A 16,400-nucleotide genomic window follows, 5' to 3' on the forward strand; every position below is an offset into this window, starting at 1 on the left:
GCCTAGATTACGCAAGCCTGTTTGGTTTCCATAGGTTACCACGACGCTATTAAAAACTTTGACCAGACATGCAAACTTTTGTCAGAATTAACACTTTAAAAATAATAGAACAATAACTAATTAATGACTTATTGGCAGTATTTATGAGAAGAGGCGCCATATTCACAGTGTTATTAGTGAGTTTAATGAAACTGGAGTTGAGATGCCTCCCAAACGGAATAAAAGTATTACTCCATCTGGAGTAACTCCAACTGGGGCAGCTGCTGCTAACAAAAGCTGGGAAACGGCTCTTACTGCTGCTGTATTTGATGAGGTAACATATAAATGACATCAAGATACTGTCACGATTGTTGTTGTTCTTTTTCTGTTCTTCTACTCACCGTTATGTTGTTAGGCAGAATGATAGTTTCAGTCACCATTCACTTTCATTATATTTAAAACGATGCAATGAAAGTGAATGGTGACTCAGGGTACGTTTACACGACAACGATGTAATAAAAACGTAAAGTTTTCTTTTTCATTTCCAGATAACAACGTTGTCAAAACGATCCCCGTTCCGCGAAAACGACTAAAAACGATGTATTATGCATGACAGGCCAGTAGTTGGCAATGTCACTTTGTAAAAGAAACACTACGCGCATATAGACTGAACACGTAATACGCATGCGCATTACGCCACCGTTTTCACGAATTCATGTTTTTGTAGTTTACACGGAGACGATTTAAAAAATTAGCACTTTGAACCCCGTTTTCAAAGGTTTGCGTTTTCAGGCCCCCAAAACGCCGTTGTCGTGTAAATGAACGGCCAAAACGCATAAAAAGTTTCCTGTTTTTAGTTGAAAACGGTGTAGTGTAAACGGCCCCTCAGGTTCTCAGCCCCTAACATCAATCTGTTTTTGTGTATCCCTTTAAATAAACAAATGCAAAATCTTATAGCATTAGCCAACAAACCATTGCACAGCTTGTAAACACTGCAGAATGTAGAATTTGCTTCAACAGACCCAAAAAAAAAAAAAAAGTATTTTTTCCTCCTCTGAATTATCTAGAATGATTGGAGGGCCAGTCTGTCTATGGTGCAGGCAGAGAGAGCAGAGGACGAACAGCTCATCAACGCCCTCCAGCAGGCCTTCCAACAGCCCCTGCGCAAGCTCTTCAGTGTGCTGTCCTGGGAGGACACTCTGGAAAAGGTTTCTGTTCAAATTATGTCTCATTAATGTTGAAAAGAAATATTGGAATCAGTCGTCATAAATAAAACAATCTTCTGTGACACAGATCAATGAACTGGGAAATCCAAAGACCAGAAAGACTAAAGATGTTCCCATGTTTTTTGAGGTGGGTATTGTTATTACCATGACAAATTATAATCTCAGTATAGCTTTACAAAAATAATATATAGATTTTTATTGTTTAATCATAATCATGATTTTCATAATCTTTTGCGACCTTTACCCAGTTAGAAAGTTAAAATATAATGTCAAATTATGTTGTCCATTCATGGTTTCAATAATATTAATTTGTGTCTCTGTAGGTGACTGAACTTGCAAAGTCTATGATGGATGTTGGAGAGGAAATTACTGTGGACCTGATTGCAAAATTAATAAAGTTCCAGCTTCTGACCATCAAAAACAATGACATTGCAAGAAGGGCTGCTGAGCAGAAGGTGAGAACTTTTTACCATTATCTAAAATAAATAATAGAATAACCATAACATGAGTCAACATATATTGCAAAATATAAATTCTAATCAAATATACTATACATAAATTTTTTATCATAACTATGTTTCTGATAAACAGTAACACAGAGTGTGTATATTTAAGGCTGTAGAGGAGAATGCTCATGTTAAAGCGGGCCTGAATTCTGCCAGCAAGGATCAGGGGGGCAAAGGAGCAGCAAAGGGGAAAAAAGCTGCTGAGCTTCCAGTTCCAACCAAAGAGACCAAACTCAAACGCAGAGGAGAAGAGGAAAATACATCCAAATACATAGGTGAGGCCTGATCACAGTTACTTAAAAGGTTAAAACTAGGAAACCAGTTACAAAAATGAATCTCATTGCTTCTGGTTGAATATCCTGGAAATATATCAGATCTGGAAGCAAAATGGGTTGCAAATAGTGTTCTGATATTGACTTTAAACATATCCGTCCAGATGATGAGCCTGATGATGGGCCGGAGCACTACATCCTAATAGTGGGATTCTACCAGCCTCATCTGATCTCTGCATTGGACTCTCTGGGTATCCATGTGTCCAATGTTATAAAACTGGACTTAGAGAGAGAAGACCAGTCAGAGGCAGCAGAGGAAACAGCGGCAGAGGAGAACCATCACTCACCTGAAGATCAGGGCAAGAATTTTTTTACTAAGAATTTTTATTGCTTATACCTTTCAAATTATATTACATAGTGCATGCAGAATTTGCTGGATTTGGTGTTGAGATGTAGTTGTATTTGTACTCAAATTAGCAGGCTGATGTCACATTTGTAAGAATACAAAATCAGGATTTAAAATCACCATGTTTTAACTTACCTGTGTTCAGAAGCTGAGGCTCTTAAGCAAAGAAGGCAGCGGGAGCTAGATGTGTTCTGGGAGCAGTTGGATCAAGTCTTGAACAGTGGGAATATGGGATCCAGACTCTGTGATGTGGCTAGGTTGAACTATAGCGTAAAGAGCCATTTGCTGCCCCAGGACAAGGACAACGCTGAAGAAATGGTGAATGGATAACAAGAAGTACACTTTCTTGTATCACACTGCACTTTACATTCTTAAATCAAAACACACCAGAGAAGCAAAACGACTTAGGATATTAAGTCTTATTTTCCGAAAAATGTATCCTAATGAAGTGTTTATGCTAAAAAGTAGAAAAAAAAAATCTGTATCTATATATTGAAGTAATTTAAAAACAGAAGTTTCTACATGTTACATTATAGTACTATCTGTCATCCACTACTCTCTGTAGCTGGCGTTTGGAGCTGCTATATTTGAGGGTGTGGCATGTCTGGTGTATGACAGCCTGGACTGGAGGAGACAGTACAGCCATTATCTCAGCTGCATGAGGTTGATCCAGGTGCCTTTGACCTGCAGATCCATCCCGCAGTCCCGACCGCAGAGCTCCACTGAGGTACATGACTGCCCTTACTGATAGTAGTGCTGCTAATACGCCAAATAAAGTAGCCAATGATGAAAAAACACTTTATAATCAGTTTATTTCAGAAGTGTATTGTGGCAGGATGTACTTGTCGGTTTCTTGGTGCTGATATTTATCATGGTTTATGTTTTAGGTTGTACAAACTCCAAAGAAGAAAGTAGTGTCAGAGGAAGACCCTGCTACAAGACATGGTACACTGATTCTGAACTTTGGCTTTACATATCCTTTACATCCTTTACATACACACACACACACATTGTAACATTGCCTCCCACTGACTTTCATACAAAATGCAATCAACAACAATGACATTTATTAAAGATTTTAATTAATTAATGCTGTGTTTTTTTTTAAATAAGAGCACAAAATCCTGTGCTCATTCACATGTATTGTTCTCTGTTGTGCCAGTATTTGGTCAGTGTGTGCTCCAATTCCTAATTCCTTGCATAAAACAGTCTTAAACTGACTCTTTGAGTTTCCTCAGCAGAGCCAGAGTCTCCTGTTCAGAGCACAGAGGTTGATATGAGATACTACTGTGACCTGCTGGACAGGATTCCTACTGAAATCACATCTGTACCTCTTGTATTGCACTGCATGCTGGAGCAGGTGAGGGAACTTTGTAGGATTTAGTATAACCTTTAATTTGAAGAAATAGAAGGCTGTTAACTTTAAACTGCATTCACAACATGAGCGAACAGACTAAAGAGACAAAAATGTGAGACAAAAGTATGAACGTTTGCACACAGGTTTTACATTCAAATGGATTACTGCATGCATTACTGAATGAGACACACTGTTTGTAAACCGTTTATTTCTTTCAAAATTTGGTTGCTAAGTTTCCTGTTTGATGTCTAGGTGGTGGCCTCAGAACAGGAAGTCAATGCAGGATCAGTTGATTCCGAGGAGCTGTTTGACAGAACAGACCAAGATCTAATCAGTTATATGCTTTCATCTGTGATGAGTCTGCCACAGGATGAAGAAGACAAGAAGGTAAAATGTCTGCTCACACCAATGCTACAATGACAAAAGTCACTAGGTTTCTAAATCAAAATCAATCTATAGTTGCTATAATCTGTGATTGTTTGATGGTAGGAACTCAAGGAGGATCTTGGGATGCAGAAAAGCCCAATGAATACTGATCAGACACACCCTCTCCTGCTCAATCACCATGATGAGAGAGCAAGGAGACTCCATCAGCTTCCTGTGAGCATGTGAATATACAAACTGTCTCCCATAAATGCTTGAAAACACACACAAATGTTGTATTCTGTGCATTTGCCCTTTTGGATACATTGATCCTGTTTTAAACAAGCACATTTTAGCTTTAGGTCACCTATGTAAATCCATATGGATGCAACTGACACAACTGTCATGTAAATAAAATCCTTATTCATATGTTGCAGATCCTGGATGGTTTTGATGTCGTCAAAATTGAAGCAGACATCATGAATCAAAGCCTTGCGTGGACCAGCCTGATGTTCAGACACACTGAGAGCAACATTGATAGACTGGCCAGATCACAGGAGCTAATGCATTTCTGCACTGACGGTGAGAAAGAAGGGCAATAAATACCTTTTTTAATTGGACCTATAGTCCAGTTCTTCCTAATGTAATGACTTAAAGGGATAGTTCACCAAAAAATGATGACAGAACTTTCATTTTTGGGTGAACTATCCCTTTAATGTGTATCTCCAGAGTCACTGAGCTGGTCTGAGCTACAGAGGCTTCTCCAGCTGTTTGTGTTTGAGAGCATGCTTTTGACTACAGTGGATGAGAACGGTTATATTAAAGGATCTCAATCGAACCTTTCAAACCCCACGCCATGGGACAACCCTGTTGAATTCACCAAACACCTGTATTGGAGAAACAGAAAGATACCAGGTGTGATACCAGCACAAGAACAGCCATTACAGTTTACTTTAAGTTATGCAAATACATTTAATTTGTAAACAAATAGTTGTAAAGCATACAGTGTTGAAGTCTTTAATTGTAAACATAAGTTGTTTTATTTTTAAAGGATCAGCAAAAAACAATGATGGGACTGATGAACCAACGGTATGATTGAATTATTGATACAAAAAAGCTGAAATTTGAATGTTAAACAATTATATTGACACTATCATTAGCAAGTGATTGGTTTTTAATAACCTTATAACTTATATAGGATAATGAAGTGACTGTAACAGACCTTCAGAAGACAATGATTCGTCAGCTGGGACACTGGAACTTTGTAGAGAAGCACTGTGCTTATGTTTTCCCCCAGGTACCCAGCTTCAAATCTCATCTTAAAATATAAAATATAATTGTAATATTTTGAAAATCTATGAGAAATTTTAATTTAAAAAAAAAATGACAATGAGTAATCTCTCCTCATATTCAGGTCCTCCAGTCTGCCTCTGAGGCTTATAGATGTGTGGACACATTTCATTGTAGCAGAGACAATGCCACATATGTCATCTGCCACAATCCCATGAGCCCTCAGAGGAGTTACAAAGAATTCTGGGATGCATCACTTCACACAGATGTGGGCTTCAGGTACTTTGTTTAATCTTAAAAGTTTTCATGGTCCAATCACCAAAAGGCAATTTATTTCAACATTTATTTGCTGCAATTAATTATAATTTTAACATTTAAAAAAAAACAACAACAGCAAAAAAAAAAAACATTTATTTATGAATTTTGAGTTTTCCTAATATGTTGATAGTACTGGAACATCATACTGAGTAAATACTACACTTACATTTACAGATTTTTAAAAAATCATTTACAAAATATACAGTATGTAATGTTTGATATAATATGAAATAATTATATTTAAAAAATGTATTTTTATATAATATAAAAACTTTATATTATATTATATTATTCTTGTAGGAACTACTTGGAATATGTGGCAGACTCAATCAGTGAATGGACCAGGCAGGAAGAGGAAAAACGGCAGATGGAGCAGGAGAAGAAAGAGGCAGAAAGAACTCCAATCCAAACCCCTTCAGAGGCTGACAGAAACAGAGGCAACATATTCATAACTAATGTCTAATATATACATCTATGAGCAGGATCATGTAGATAACATACCTATACATCAAATATATTTGAAAATATGTTACTATAGATATGATGATGTGCATGTTTAAAACTGAATTTCTTTCTTTTAGACTCTCCAGTGATGTCCCCAATCTCAGACACATTAGAACCATATATAAGAGAGGATTCTCTCAAAGTGAGCTGAGATGTTAACCATAACATATAAAGATTTTTGTTATACACATTTTCAGATTTCATTATTCTTACACTGGTCCTTTTTCATGTGTATTTACTTCAGGCATGGAAAATCGAGCAGGAGAGACTAAAGGAGGAGGAGCAATCCAAAAAGACAAAGAAAGAAAAAGGAGAAAAAGGAGGAAAAGCAACACCAAAAGTAGGAGAGAGAATCGACTCGGTAAAAGAGAACAAGAAGACTCCACTGTCCTCAAGAAAGAGTAGAGACAATATGTCCAAAACACCCAGCTCAGCTACAGTGAATAGAGACAAAACCAGAGATGTTCTAGAGACGCCTCAAGAACCAGCAAATGAGAGAAGAACAGATGTCTGAAAAATATATTACCACATAAACTACTTATAATGTAGATTTGATGGTGCTAAATTTGAAATTAATTGGCTAAATGTTTGTGTATTTCACATAGGTATTCACAGGATACAGTTTAAATGGGAAACTGGTGCAGGTCACTGGCAAAGTTCAGTCTCTGTATCCCTGTGACGGAGGACAAATAGATGTGGAGAGTTTTCACTTCACACAAGGTTTGAGAAGTCAAACAGGCAAAAATGTACATGCGCAAATACACATTTGTTTTATCTTAGAGTTTCTTATATATACTGTAACTTTTGTTATTTTAGATCTTTTACACCTTAATTATATGATTGGTTTCCATCTTTAGGATTGACACAAGTGAAAGTATGTGTGAAGAAGGATGGTCATCAGTTCTACACAAACATTTCAGAGAGAAAAAAAGAGGACAAACTAAAAGATATTGACATGTTCAGTAAACAAGGTATGTGTTGTAAACATTTAACATTATTTTAAAGGTTTTTTAATAGCTTGCATGAAAAAAGAAACTGTAGGGGCAGCGACTCACCTTTTTTTTAGCCGGAGTTTGATTGACAGGCGTTCTAACCAATCATAACGCAGACTCCGCCATTTTGTCTGGCGTTCTTCCGCGATTGAAACAACATTCCTTATGATGTTCATTCATGTTTATTTAATGCTATAAATGAACTAGTAGGAAGAGATGATCGGTTCACGAGCCGCTTGAACTGAGGTGCGTCACGACACATTATGAGCCGCAAAACGGTATTTATTGTTTAAATTTCTTTAAAAATTACAAAATTTGAGACTTTGTTTCATATCAAAAGTAACCTGTTCTGTCTTGTCTTTCGATGCGTTGTCAGTGTCCTCTTTGCTCCGCAATGTATTTTTCACTGCGTGAGAACATGGTGTGTGGCGTGACAGCGGCATGGCTTGTCGGATGTAGCAACAGTAACTAAAGGTGGCGGGTCTTTGCGCACTCTTTTTTTTTTCTTCTTTTTAAATATATACACATATTGTTTTGCCCAATTCAGCTGCTCTTGGAGTCAAACCAGATTGTGAGACTGAGAAATATGGTTCTTTTTATGCTGTACTGGCCAATGGCATTCAACTCTCCTGCAGTCAGAGCAGCCCGAATAAAACAAAAGATCAAACTCTCCAGCCCACTGTGCCCAGTGCCTTCTGTACAGACCAACACGAACAGGTGATTAGAATAATAATGGAAAAATGTTGGTTAGTAAGGATTTACATTAGTTAAATGTTGGTTAGTTTAGCATGCAATTTATTTTTAGGCTGATTATCATAACTAAACAGCAATTTTCTCCCTCACAAATGTTTCTGAGGTACCTGAGGTACGTTGTGAGCCGATGGACGATTCCTCTCCTCCACCATTCCTCAATCTGTATGTATCTCTTCCCAATGGACTGATGCTGCACTTTGATTTTGAGGACTCAGCAGGTGAGACGTACATAAAATTCATGCACCATAATGTTCATGCTTTTGATGCAGTACATTTTCATGTCTCTAACTTATTTCTTAATATGAATAAAAGAAAGAATTCATATATTAGTTTTCTTTTATCATAAAAAGAACATTTTAAATAATTTAATAAAAGGTACTGCACAGCAGGAATTACCCATACAAAACATTTAATGTCTAGTCTGTATTAATCATTGCAAAAACATCAATAAAAAACTGTGTATAAATGACTATTTTATTGGGCTTGATGTAGAACCAGCCTTTAAGATTAAAGAATAGGCCTACTCTGCTTTATTTTTATCTACCCTCTGTTTCAAGGCACTTATCTGTGTTTTTTAGATGGGGAACCTAGTGTCCGATCTCTTCTGATACGACAGAGATTTTATAATGCAGGGTCTAGTTCAGACCTGACCCCATACTTTAGTATACACACTGAGGTCTCCAGGGTCATCACCAGCACAGGGACCGTCATCAAACACAAGAGAGATGGCTCTACTGAGGTATTCACATATACAGACAATTGCATGTCAAAAATGCACTGTTTCTGCCACATAATACAGATAATATATCACAAGAAGCACACTCCAGAGGAAGTATACAGTATACAGTGTGTGTGTATGTTTCAGGTCCTGTTTGCAGACGGTACAGTCAGTACGAGTCCAGACTCTGAACCAGTGTGTGTGCTGGTTCTACACATGCCCTTAAAGGAGGCGGAGCCTATCAAAGAGCTGACAGTGGACACCAAAGACACTAAAGACAAGAAGGGTAGCAAACACAAACATATTTCTTAGAATATTGAAAACCTCTTAGGATATTGATTTTTATTTATTCACAACATGTATGCACCAATGTAAGACAAAAGTCTCTTATGCTCCACAAGGTGGCATTTATTTGATTAAAAAAATACAGTAAAACAGTAATATTGTGAAATATTATTACAATTTAAAATAACTGTTTTCTATTTGAATTATATTTTAAAATGTAATTTATTCCTGTGATGGCAAAGCTGAATTTTTTCAGATGGCAGCATCATTACTCCAGTCTTCAGTGTCACATGATTCTTCAGAAATCATTCTAATATTCTAATTTAGTGCTTAATAAACATTTCTTCTTATTATTATCAATGTTGAAAACACTTGTGCTGCTTAATATTTTTGTGTGAATCATGATATATATTAAACATTAATGAATAGAAAGTCCAAAAAACAATATTTATTTGAAACAGAATTTTTGTAACAATATAAATGTCTTTAATGTCACTTTTGATCAATTTAATGCACTCTTGCTGGATAAAAATTAATTTTTTAAAAGGTTGCTCTTTTAAAAAGGAAATCTTAAAAAAAGGACCCTACTGACCCCAACTTTTGAACAGTGTACATGAATAAGAGAGACTGAAATGTCAAATACCAATGTCTTTCGTTGTTCACAGGCAAAGCTGAATCTAAGGTAAATATAGAGGATGAGCAACAACCATCTATAGAAAATGAAAAACCAAAAATCGATGTTGAGATTACTGGAGGCTCTTGGACCACCACCACCCCCTCTGGCCTCAGAGTTGCCTCTGTGGCAGGGAAGGAAGTCGAAGTGCAGCCGATACTGGCCTATCATGCTACAGATCCCTTTAGTGGGACAGTGAGTGCCTCGTCAATCAAATCTAACATCTTCTTTTGTGTCATTAGATGATTTGTCGTAATACAAATGTTTCATGTATAGGTTGTGGTCACAAGAGAGGACAAAGTGTTGTCTGTGTTGAAGAAAGATGGAACTGTGATAGTAGATCACGCAGATGGAACACGTATTACCACATTCTACCAGCAGGGGGAGCTACAACAACATTTGCTCTCAGGTGCAAGAGTCTTTACGCTGTACCATCACAAATAGTTCATACAGTGTCCACAGGAAGTAAGTGTAAAATCTGATTTCAGAAGAAAAACTGGTTAGGGTGGAGAAAGCTGATTTTGCAACGGTAATAATGAACTGTGAGAGAAGAACATGTGATGTTTTTTTCGGGGATGGCACTTCAATCAGCGCAACTGCTCATGGATCATATAAAGTAAGAAGATAGATGGAAGAATATGTGTGAGATGTATGAGTGAACATCATTTGGAAATCCGCTCTTTGTCACTTTAATGTAGATTTATCCCACTGATGGTGGTGTCCTCCATATTGAAAAGGATGGTGGAGCGGTGTACACATCTCATCAGTCTAAAGAGGGACCAGAGAGAGACCCACTAGGCCAATATGTGATGAACCACAGAGCAGATGTCCTCTGTCATGTGACAGACCCTGAGGGGAACTACTTTCAAGTACTTTCCATGATAATGTCTACAGTAAACATAAAATGTCTCACATTTTTGATCTTATATCACATTAATAGTTTTAGGTTCCCTATGGTCATGGAAAACCTTCAAAATTGTGATTTTTACATGATAGTCGTGTAAATTTCTATATATATATATTCACTGTAGAAATATAGCACTTGCAAAAATAGTTGATGAAATAACCAAACAAAATTTTCTAGAGCTGACCATAACTAATATATATATATATATATATACACACACACACACACACCAATCAGGCATAACATTATGACCACCTTCCTACTATTGTGTTGATCCTCCTTTTGCTGCCAAAACAGCCTTGACCCATCGAGGCATGGACTCCACTAGACTCCTGAAGGTGTGCTGTGGTATCTGGCACCAAGATGTAAGCAGCAGATCCTTTAAGTCCTGTAAGTTTCGAGGTGGAGCCTCCATGGATTGGACTTTGTTCAGCACATCCCACAGATGCTCGATTGGATTGAGATCTGGGGAATTTGGAGGCCAATTCAACACCTCAAACTCATTGTTGTGCTCCTCAAACCATTCCTGAACCATTTTTGCTTTGTGGCAGTGTGCATTATCCTGCTAAAAGAGGCCACAGCCACCAGGGAATACTGTTTCCATGAAAGTATGTGTGGTACGTGTCAAAGTAACATCCACATGGAGGGCAGGACCCAAGGTTTTCCAGCAGAACATTGCCCAAAGCATCACATTGCCTCCGCCGGCTTGCCTTCTTCCCATCCTGGTGCCATGTGTTCCCCAGGTAAGTGACGCACACGCACCCGGCCATCCACGTGATGTAAAAGAAAACGTGATTCATCAGACCAGGCCACCTTCTTCATTTGCTCCGTGGTCCAATTCTGATGCTCACGTGCCCACGGTGGACAGGGGTCAGCATGGGCACCCTGACTGGTGCATCCCCATATGCAACAAACTGCGATGCACTGTGTATTCCTGCACCTTTCTATCAGAACCAGCATTAACTTCTTGAGCATTTTGAGCTACAGCAGCTCGTCTGCTGGTTCGGACCACATGGGCCAGCCTTCGCTCCCCACGTGCATCAGTGAGCCTTGGCCGTCCGTGACCCTGTCGCCGGATCACCACTGTTCCTTTCTTGGGCCACTTCTGATAGATACTGACCACTGCAGACCGGGAACACCCTACAAGAACTGCAGTTTTGGAGATGCTCTGAAACAGTCGTCTAGCCATCACAATTTTGTCAAACTCGCTCAAATCCTTACGCTTGCCCATTTTTCCAGCTTCTAACACATCAACTTTGAGGACAAAATGTTCACTTGCTGTCAAATATATCCCACCCACAAACAGGTGCCGTGATGAAGAGATAATCAGTGTTATTCACTTCACCTGTCAGTGGTCATAATGTTATGCCTGATCGGTGTGTGTGTGTGTATATCCATATATATATATATATAGTTTTAATATATTTTTTTATACCAGTTTTCGTTATTTTAGTACTTGCCAAAGAAACATTTCTGATTTTCATTTAGGTTTTTATGTTAAAGTTTTTTTTATCTAATATTTATTTATTTTAGTTCAGCTTCATTTTCAATTATGGAAAACAATTTTCAATATTTTTAACAGACAATAGACACTCTTGTATCTTGAATAAAAACCTAGAACATGTTAATGCTGTGTGCAGGTCAATGCGGATAGTCTGATCACTATCACGACTAATGGATTAGAAATGAAAGAGACAGAAACAGATCTTCAAAAGTATGCTGGCTCTGAAACACACCCACCCAGGTAAGTCCCTAAAAACACAGACCCAAGGTCATTTAAATTTAAAGGGATGGTCCACCCAAAAAATGGTCCACTGCCCTCATTTTCTTACCCTCATATTGTTCTAAACCTGCATGAAGTTCTTTCTTCTGCTGAACACAAAAGATATTTTGAAGAATGTTGGTAACCAAACAGTTGTTGGTCCCCACTGACTTCCATAGTATTTTTTTTTCTCTATACTATGAAAGTCAATGGGGACCAACAACTGTTTGGTTGGAAAGATTTCTGAAGCATCATGTGACACTGAAGACTAGAGTAATGATGCTGAAAATTCAGCTTTGCATCAATAAATTAAATTTTAAAATATATTTTATATAATTCTTTTGAATTGAAGTATTTCACAATATTACTGTTTTTATTGTATTTTTGATCAAATAAAAATGCTGCTTTGGTGAGCATAAGGGAGTTATTTTAAGTCTTACCGTCCCCAAACATTTGAACAGTAGTATATTTACTTAAACAAATTCCATTGCATTTTATTTGCATTCCAAGTGAGGAATGAAAAACTGACTTGTTTAGAACTGAATAAATGTGTTACTTTTTCTGCGGTTGTGTCTTTGAGGTTGTTTGTGGTACATGAGAACGGTTCAGCCTCAGAACTGCTGAGAGCTCAAGATGCTGAAGATCTCCTACAGAAAGCTTACTGTGACTCTTCTATCGCCGTTCTCAAGGACCCATTACCAGACTCACAACGTGAGCACACTTTCCATTCATTCTGTGTATCATGTTACTTTTACAGTCTGTATTTTCAACGCGGCAAGTAAAATATCTCAAGTACTGTTCTCTTGCATTGATTTCTCTTCAGAATCATTTGGCATCACTCTGCTAAGGCCCTGCCCAGAGATCAGCACTCATTGGCTCTCATCCAGCCAAGATGATGACATCATTCCAACCAACCTCAAATCCAGGAAATGGGAGTCATTCCCTGCATCTGAGGTAATTTGTAATCTATAGGTGTTCCATGGAAGGGAAACTTTCTTTTAGTGTTAACTTCGGACCTGCTTTGGCACAAACAATCAGTATGTTTTATGGATATTGTCAAAACAAATCCACATTACATATCCCTCTTTTTTTTTTTTGCTCCCAAACATTTTGGAAATGTCTGTGTGTTTGAGTGTGCAGTTTAGTGTGAATTATCTATAATGCCTTGATGATTTGTTTCGATCTCTGGTGCTTAGAAGAAGACTCCAGGCCCTCCTTTCGGGACCAGTCTTGGTTATAGTCTCGAGTTAAAGGAGAAACCTTTGAAGTCTAGTTCCATTCACATTCAACCAGTTTTGGAGTGCCCTGACGTGCTGCTGGTGCGTCAGATTACCCAGCATCCACCTGTCACTGAACCGCTGCGCAGGAAACTACAAGACAAAATCAAGGTGCTCTAATTCCTGTCACATAAGTGAATGTGATGTGTTTTTTTCTCAGTATTACCTTTTTTAACCTTCCTGTGTTGATATAGTGTGTCAGTTAAGCCACAATATTGCCAGACCCCATTACTGTTCTCTTTTCACTTCCCTTCAACCTACTTTGTTCTGCAATTAACCAGATACTAAATGTAATAAAAAAAGTACTTTTTACCCAGTGGTTTTAATTTAAATATTTATATCCATACCTATTTATATATGATTATATTCCCATATGGTTGAAAAAAAAGAAAAATCTGACCTGAATATATTTCAAATTAATATATATATTTATAATAATATATATTTTCTAATATATTTCTAAAATCAATTTTGTTCAAACCTTTAAATCCCAAAATATATTACAAAATGTACTTTAAGGGTCAAGTGTGTGTGTGTGTAAATATATTTTAAAAATATATAGTTTTGGTTATTTTTGTATATTTTGATATATATTTAAAAAAAAAACATACATATATATAATATATATATTTTTTTTTTTTTTTTTTTTTTTTTTTTCTTTCTTTCTTTTTTCCCCCCCTCTGCTCTATGGGTTTATTTAAACAGGCATATTTGGAGCAGCTTCTACAGAGAGAGAATCAATGGGAGAAGATGCAGTTGAAGGACCTTCGGACAGCAGAGGAGAAGGTTCATCAGAATGATCTACTGCAGCTTGTACTGGTCAGACAAGATCCAATGCCATATTCTTAAAATGATTTAATAAATTCAGATGTCTATGTATACATTATATATGCGAGCTTGGCTTAAATACATTTAAACTTTACATTTGTTTTAGTCCCTGCCTGATGCTGTAGATCCTCCAGTTGAAATAGAGATAAGGCCTCTGTCAGGTGAGAACATTTATTTATTATAACATACATTGTAAATATTTTATTATAATTATAAAATAATATTTAATATTTAAAGAAAGAAGTTTAGGGATAGTTCATCCGAAAATGAAAATTCTGTCATCATTTACTCACCCTCAAGTTGTTCCAAGCCTGTATGAGTTTCTTTCTTCTGTTGAACACAAAAGAAGATATTTTGAAGAAAGTTGGTAACCAAACAGTTGATGGGGCCCCATTTTTTTGGAAGTCAATGGGAACCAGCAACTGGTTACCAACATTCTTCTGTTTCAAAGAACAAAGAAACTTTTAGAACAACTTGAGGGTTAATTATTAATTTACAGTTGTTTAACCCTCCGATGCACAGATTATTGAATTACAATATTTTAACATTTATTTTTATTTCAAAACTAATAATCATCAAAAATAATCATCCACAATATTGTTTAAATGATGAATTTTGAGAGTGTCAAAGATCTGTGCACTGCAATATTAGTAAACAGCAATAAAAACGCAAAGATGATTTTTCAGTTTTTGAAAAATCTGATTTTCTCACATTCACAGTTTGTCTGTTTTTGTTCCTCTCCCAGCCGATGTGGCATCTCTCTACACTCAAGCAGTGCAAGCAGTTCAACATCCCCATAAGTTACAGGAAAAGACAGAAGAGAAAGTTTGGGTGTAAGTGGTATTGTTCACTATTTACTCATCTTATGTAAAAATGTAATTTCTGTAAATGTAGACCAGAATGAGAGTTATTAAAAACATGCTTATCGCACAGAATTTCAGGCGGTAAATTTGCTGAACCAATGGACTAATCATAGATAAAAATGGACCACATGTGAATGTTACTGAAAGTGGGAAAGTGTGTGGTGACTAATTGTACACTTATACTGTTTGCTTTCAACTTCTGCTTAAACAGCGTCAATAAAAAGAAGCAAAAGTCTCTGTGGGAAAACAGGGTTAATCAGAACAGGTAAATAGTTATTCTGTTTGAACGGTTTCAATTTAAGAAGCTCAAAGCGGGTGATGCATAGATGTGTTGTTTATCCAACCTTCAGGCAAGAACTTCAGGAGCAGAGAAGACACCGAAACGCACTCAGACACCATATTGTTACTCCATACTTTCACCCTGAGCTGAAGGAAATGTCAGTCTTTACTGATAAGGCTAGTACAACCATATGAATATGTCTGGAAGAGCTAATAAAATGACAAAAGCACATGAAATTACTACAGATTAAACTACAATTAACGTGAAAACGAAACTTGAAGTACATCCTGAGATTTTAACTAATATTTCAATAATTTATCAACAAATTAGCATTTGCGTGGTTCTTTAATGTTGGTTAATGGTCATGCAAGTAAACAAATAAAATATTTCATATTTTTTAAGTGATTTATTAATTTTATGTTTGTATTTAAAAGTGATTTATTGTAACTTTACATTTTTAAGAGATAATTACAAGCTGTACATTTTTAAGTGGGAGTGGACGGAAATGCTTAGTAAGCTACATGTGGTAACGAGTGATTCAGCAGAAGTCACATAAAAAAAATGCACTTCTTGTGTTTTGCAAATCAGTCTATGTGCTCATGAAGATGTGCTAATTTTAAAATTGCAATTAAAACCACAAATTATCACCTTAAATGATGGCACTATTTTTAAACTCTCAGACTGAGCGAACAAACTCTATATGGTAGAACTTTATTTCTGTAGATGATACACCTGTAACAGATAAGCATCAGTGTATGAAACAAGGAAATCCCCCCTCACTGCTGTATGTTAGTCTGCTTCGGTTCTTCTGTCACAGGAACACTTCCTCTAAATGAAAGCA

The 16,400-nt window shown here is 36.8% G+C and overlaps 1 protein-coding gene across 3 annotated transcripts; it reads left to right on the top strand.

Annotated features, from left to right (window-relative positions):
- Positions 1–20: 20 nt before the first annotated feature.
- On the top strand, positions 21–16,210 carry spag17 (sperm associated antigen 17). 3 transcript variants are annotated; one of them, XM_051902975.1, is made up of 39 exons: positions 21–313; positions 1,047–1,187; positions 1,273–1,332; positions 1,529–1,660; positions 1,821–1,986; positions 2,148–2,342; positions 2,535–2,707; positions 2,955–3,116; positions 3,277–3,334; positions 3,628–3,749; positions 3,999–4,133; positions 4,236–4,346; positions 4,547–4,691; positions 4,839–5,024; positions 5,161–5,198; positions 5,308–5,406; positions 5,524–5,678; positions 6,018–6,154; positions 6,299–6,363; positions 6,466–6,729; positions 6,827–6,941; positions 7,079–7,192; positions 7,761–7,930; positions 8,070–8,184; positions 8,545–8,705; positions 8,832–8,970; positions 9,635–9,837; positions 9,919–10,051; positions 10,131–10,258; positions 10,341–10,511; positions 12,190–12,293; positions 12,892–13,022; positions 13,135–13,265; positions 13,511–13,699; positions 14,294–14,407; positions 14,523–14,577; positions 15,162–15,249; positions 15,491–15,544; positions 15,630–16,210. In XM_051902975.1, exons 1-39 carry the CDS (start codon positions 203–205, stop codon positions 15,751–15,753), a joined length of 5,094 nt encoding a protein of 1,697 aa, XP_051758935.1. In that variant the 5' UTR covers positions 21–202; the 3' UTR covers positions 15,754–16,210. The 3 variants fall into 3 exon arrangements, with proteins under 3 accessions (XP_051758935.1, XP_051758933.1, XP_051758934.1); XM_051902973.1 differs by having other exon boundaries at positions 22–313; positions 13,508–13,699; XM_051902974.1 differs by having other exon boundaries at positions 22–313; positions 3,631–3,749; positions 13,508–13,699.
- Positions 16,211–16,400: the final 190 nt, after the last annotated feature.

The sequence above is a fragment of the Ctenopharyngodon idella genome, chromosome 8, assembly GCF_019924925.1.
Source record: "Ctenopharyngodon idella isolate HZGC_01 chromosome 8, HZGC01, whole genome shotgun sequence".
Lineage (NCBI taxonomy): Eukaryota > Metazoa > Chordata > Actinopteri > Cypriniformes > Xenocyprididae > Ctenopharyngodon > Ctenopharyngodon idella.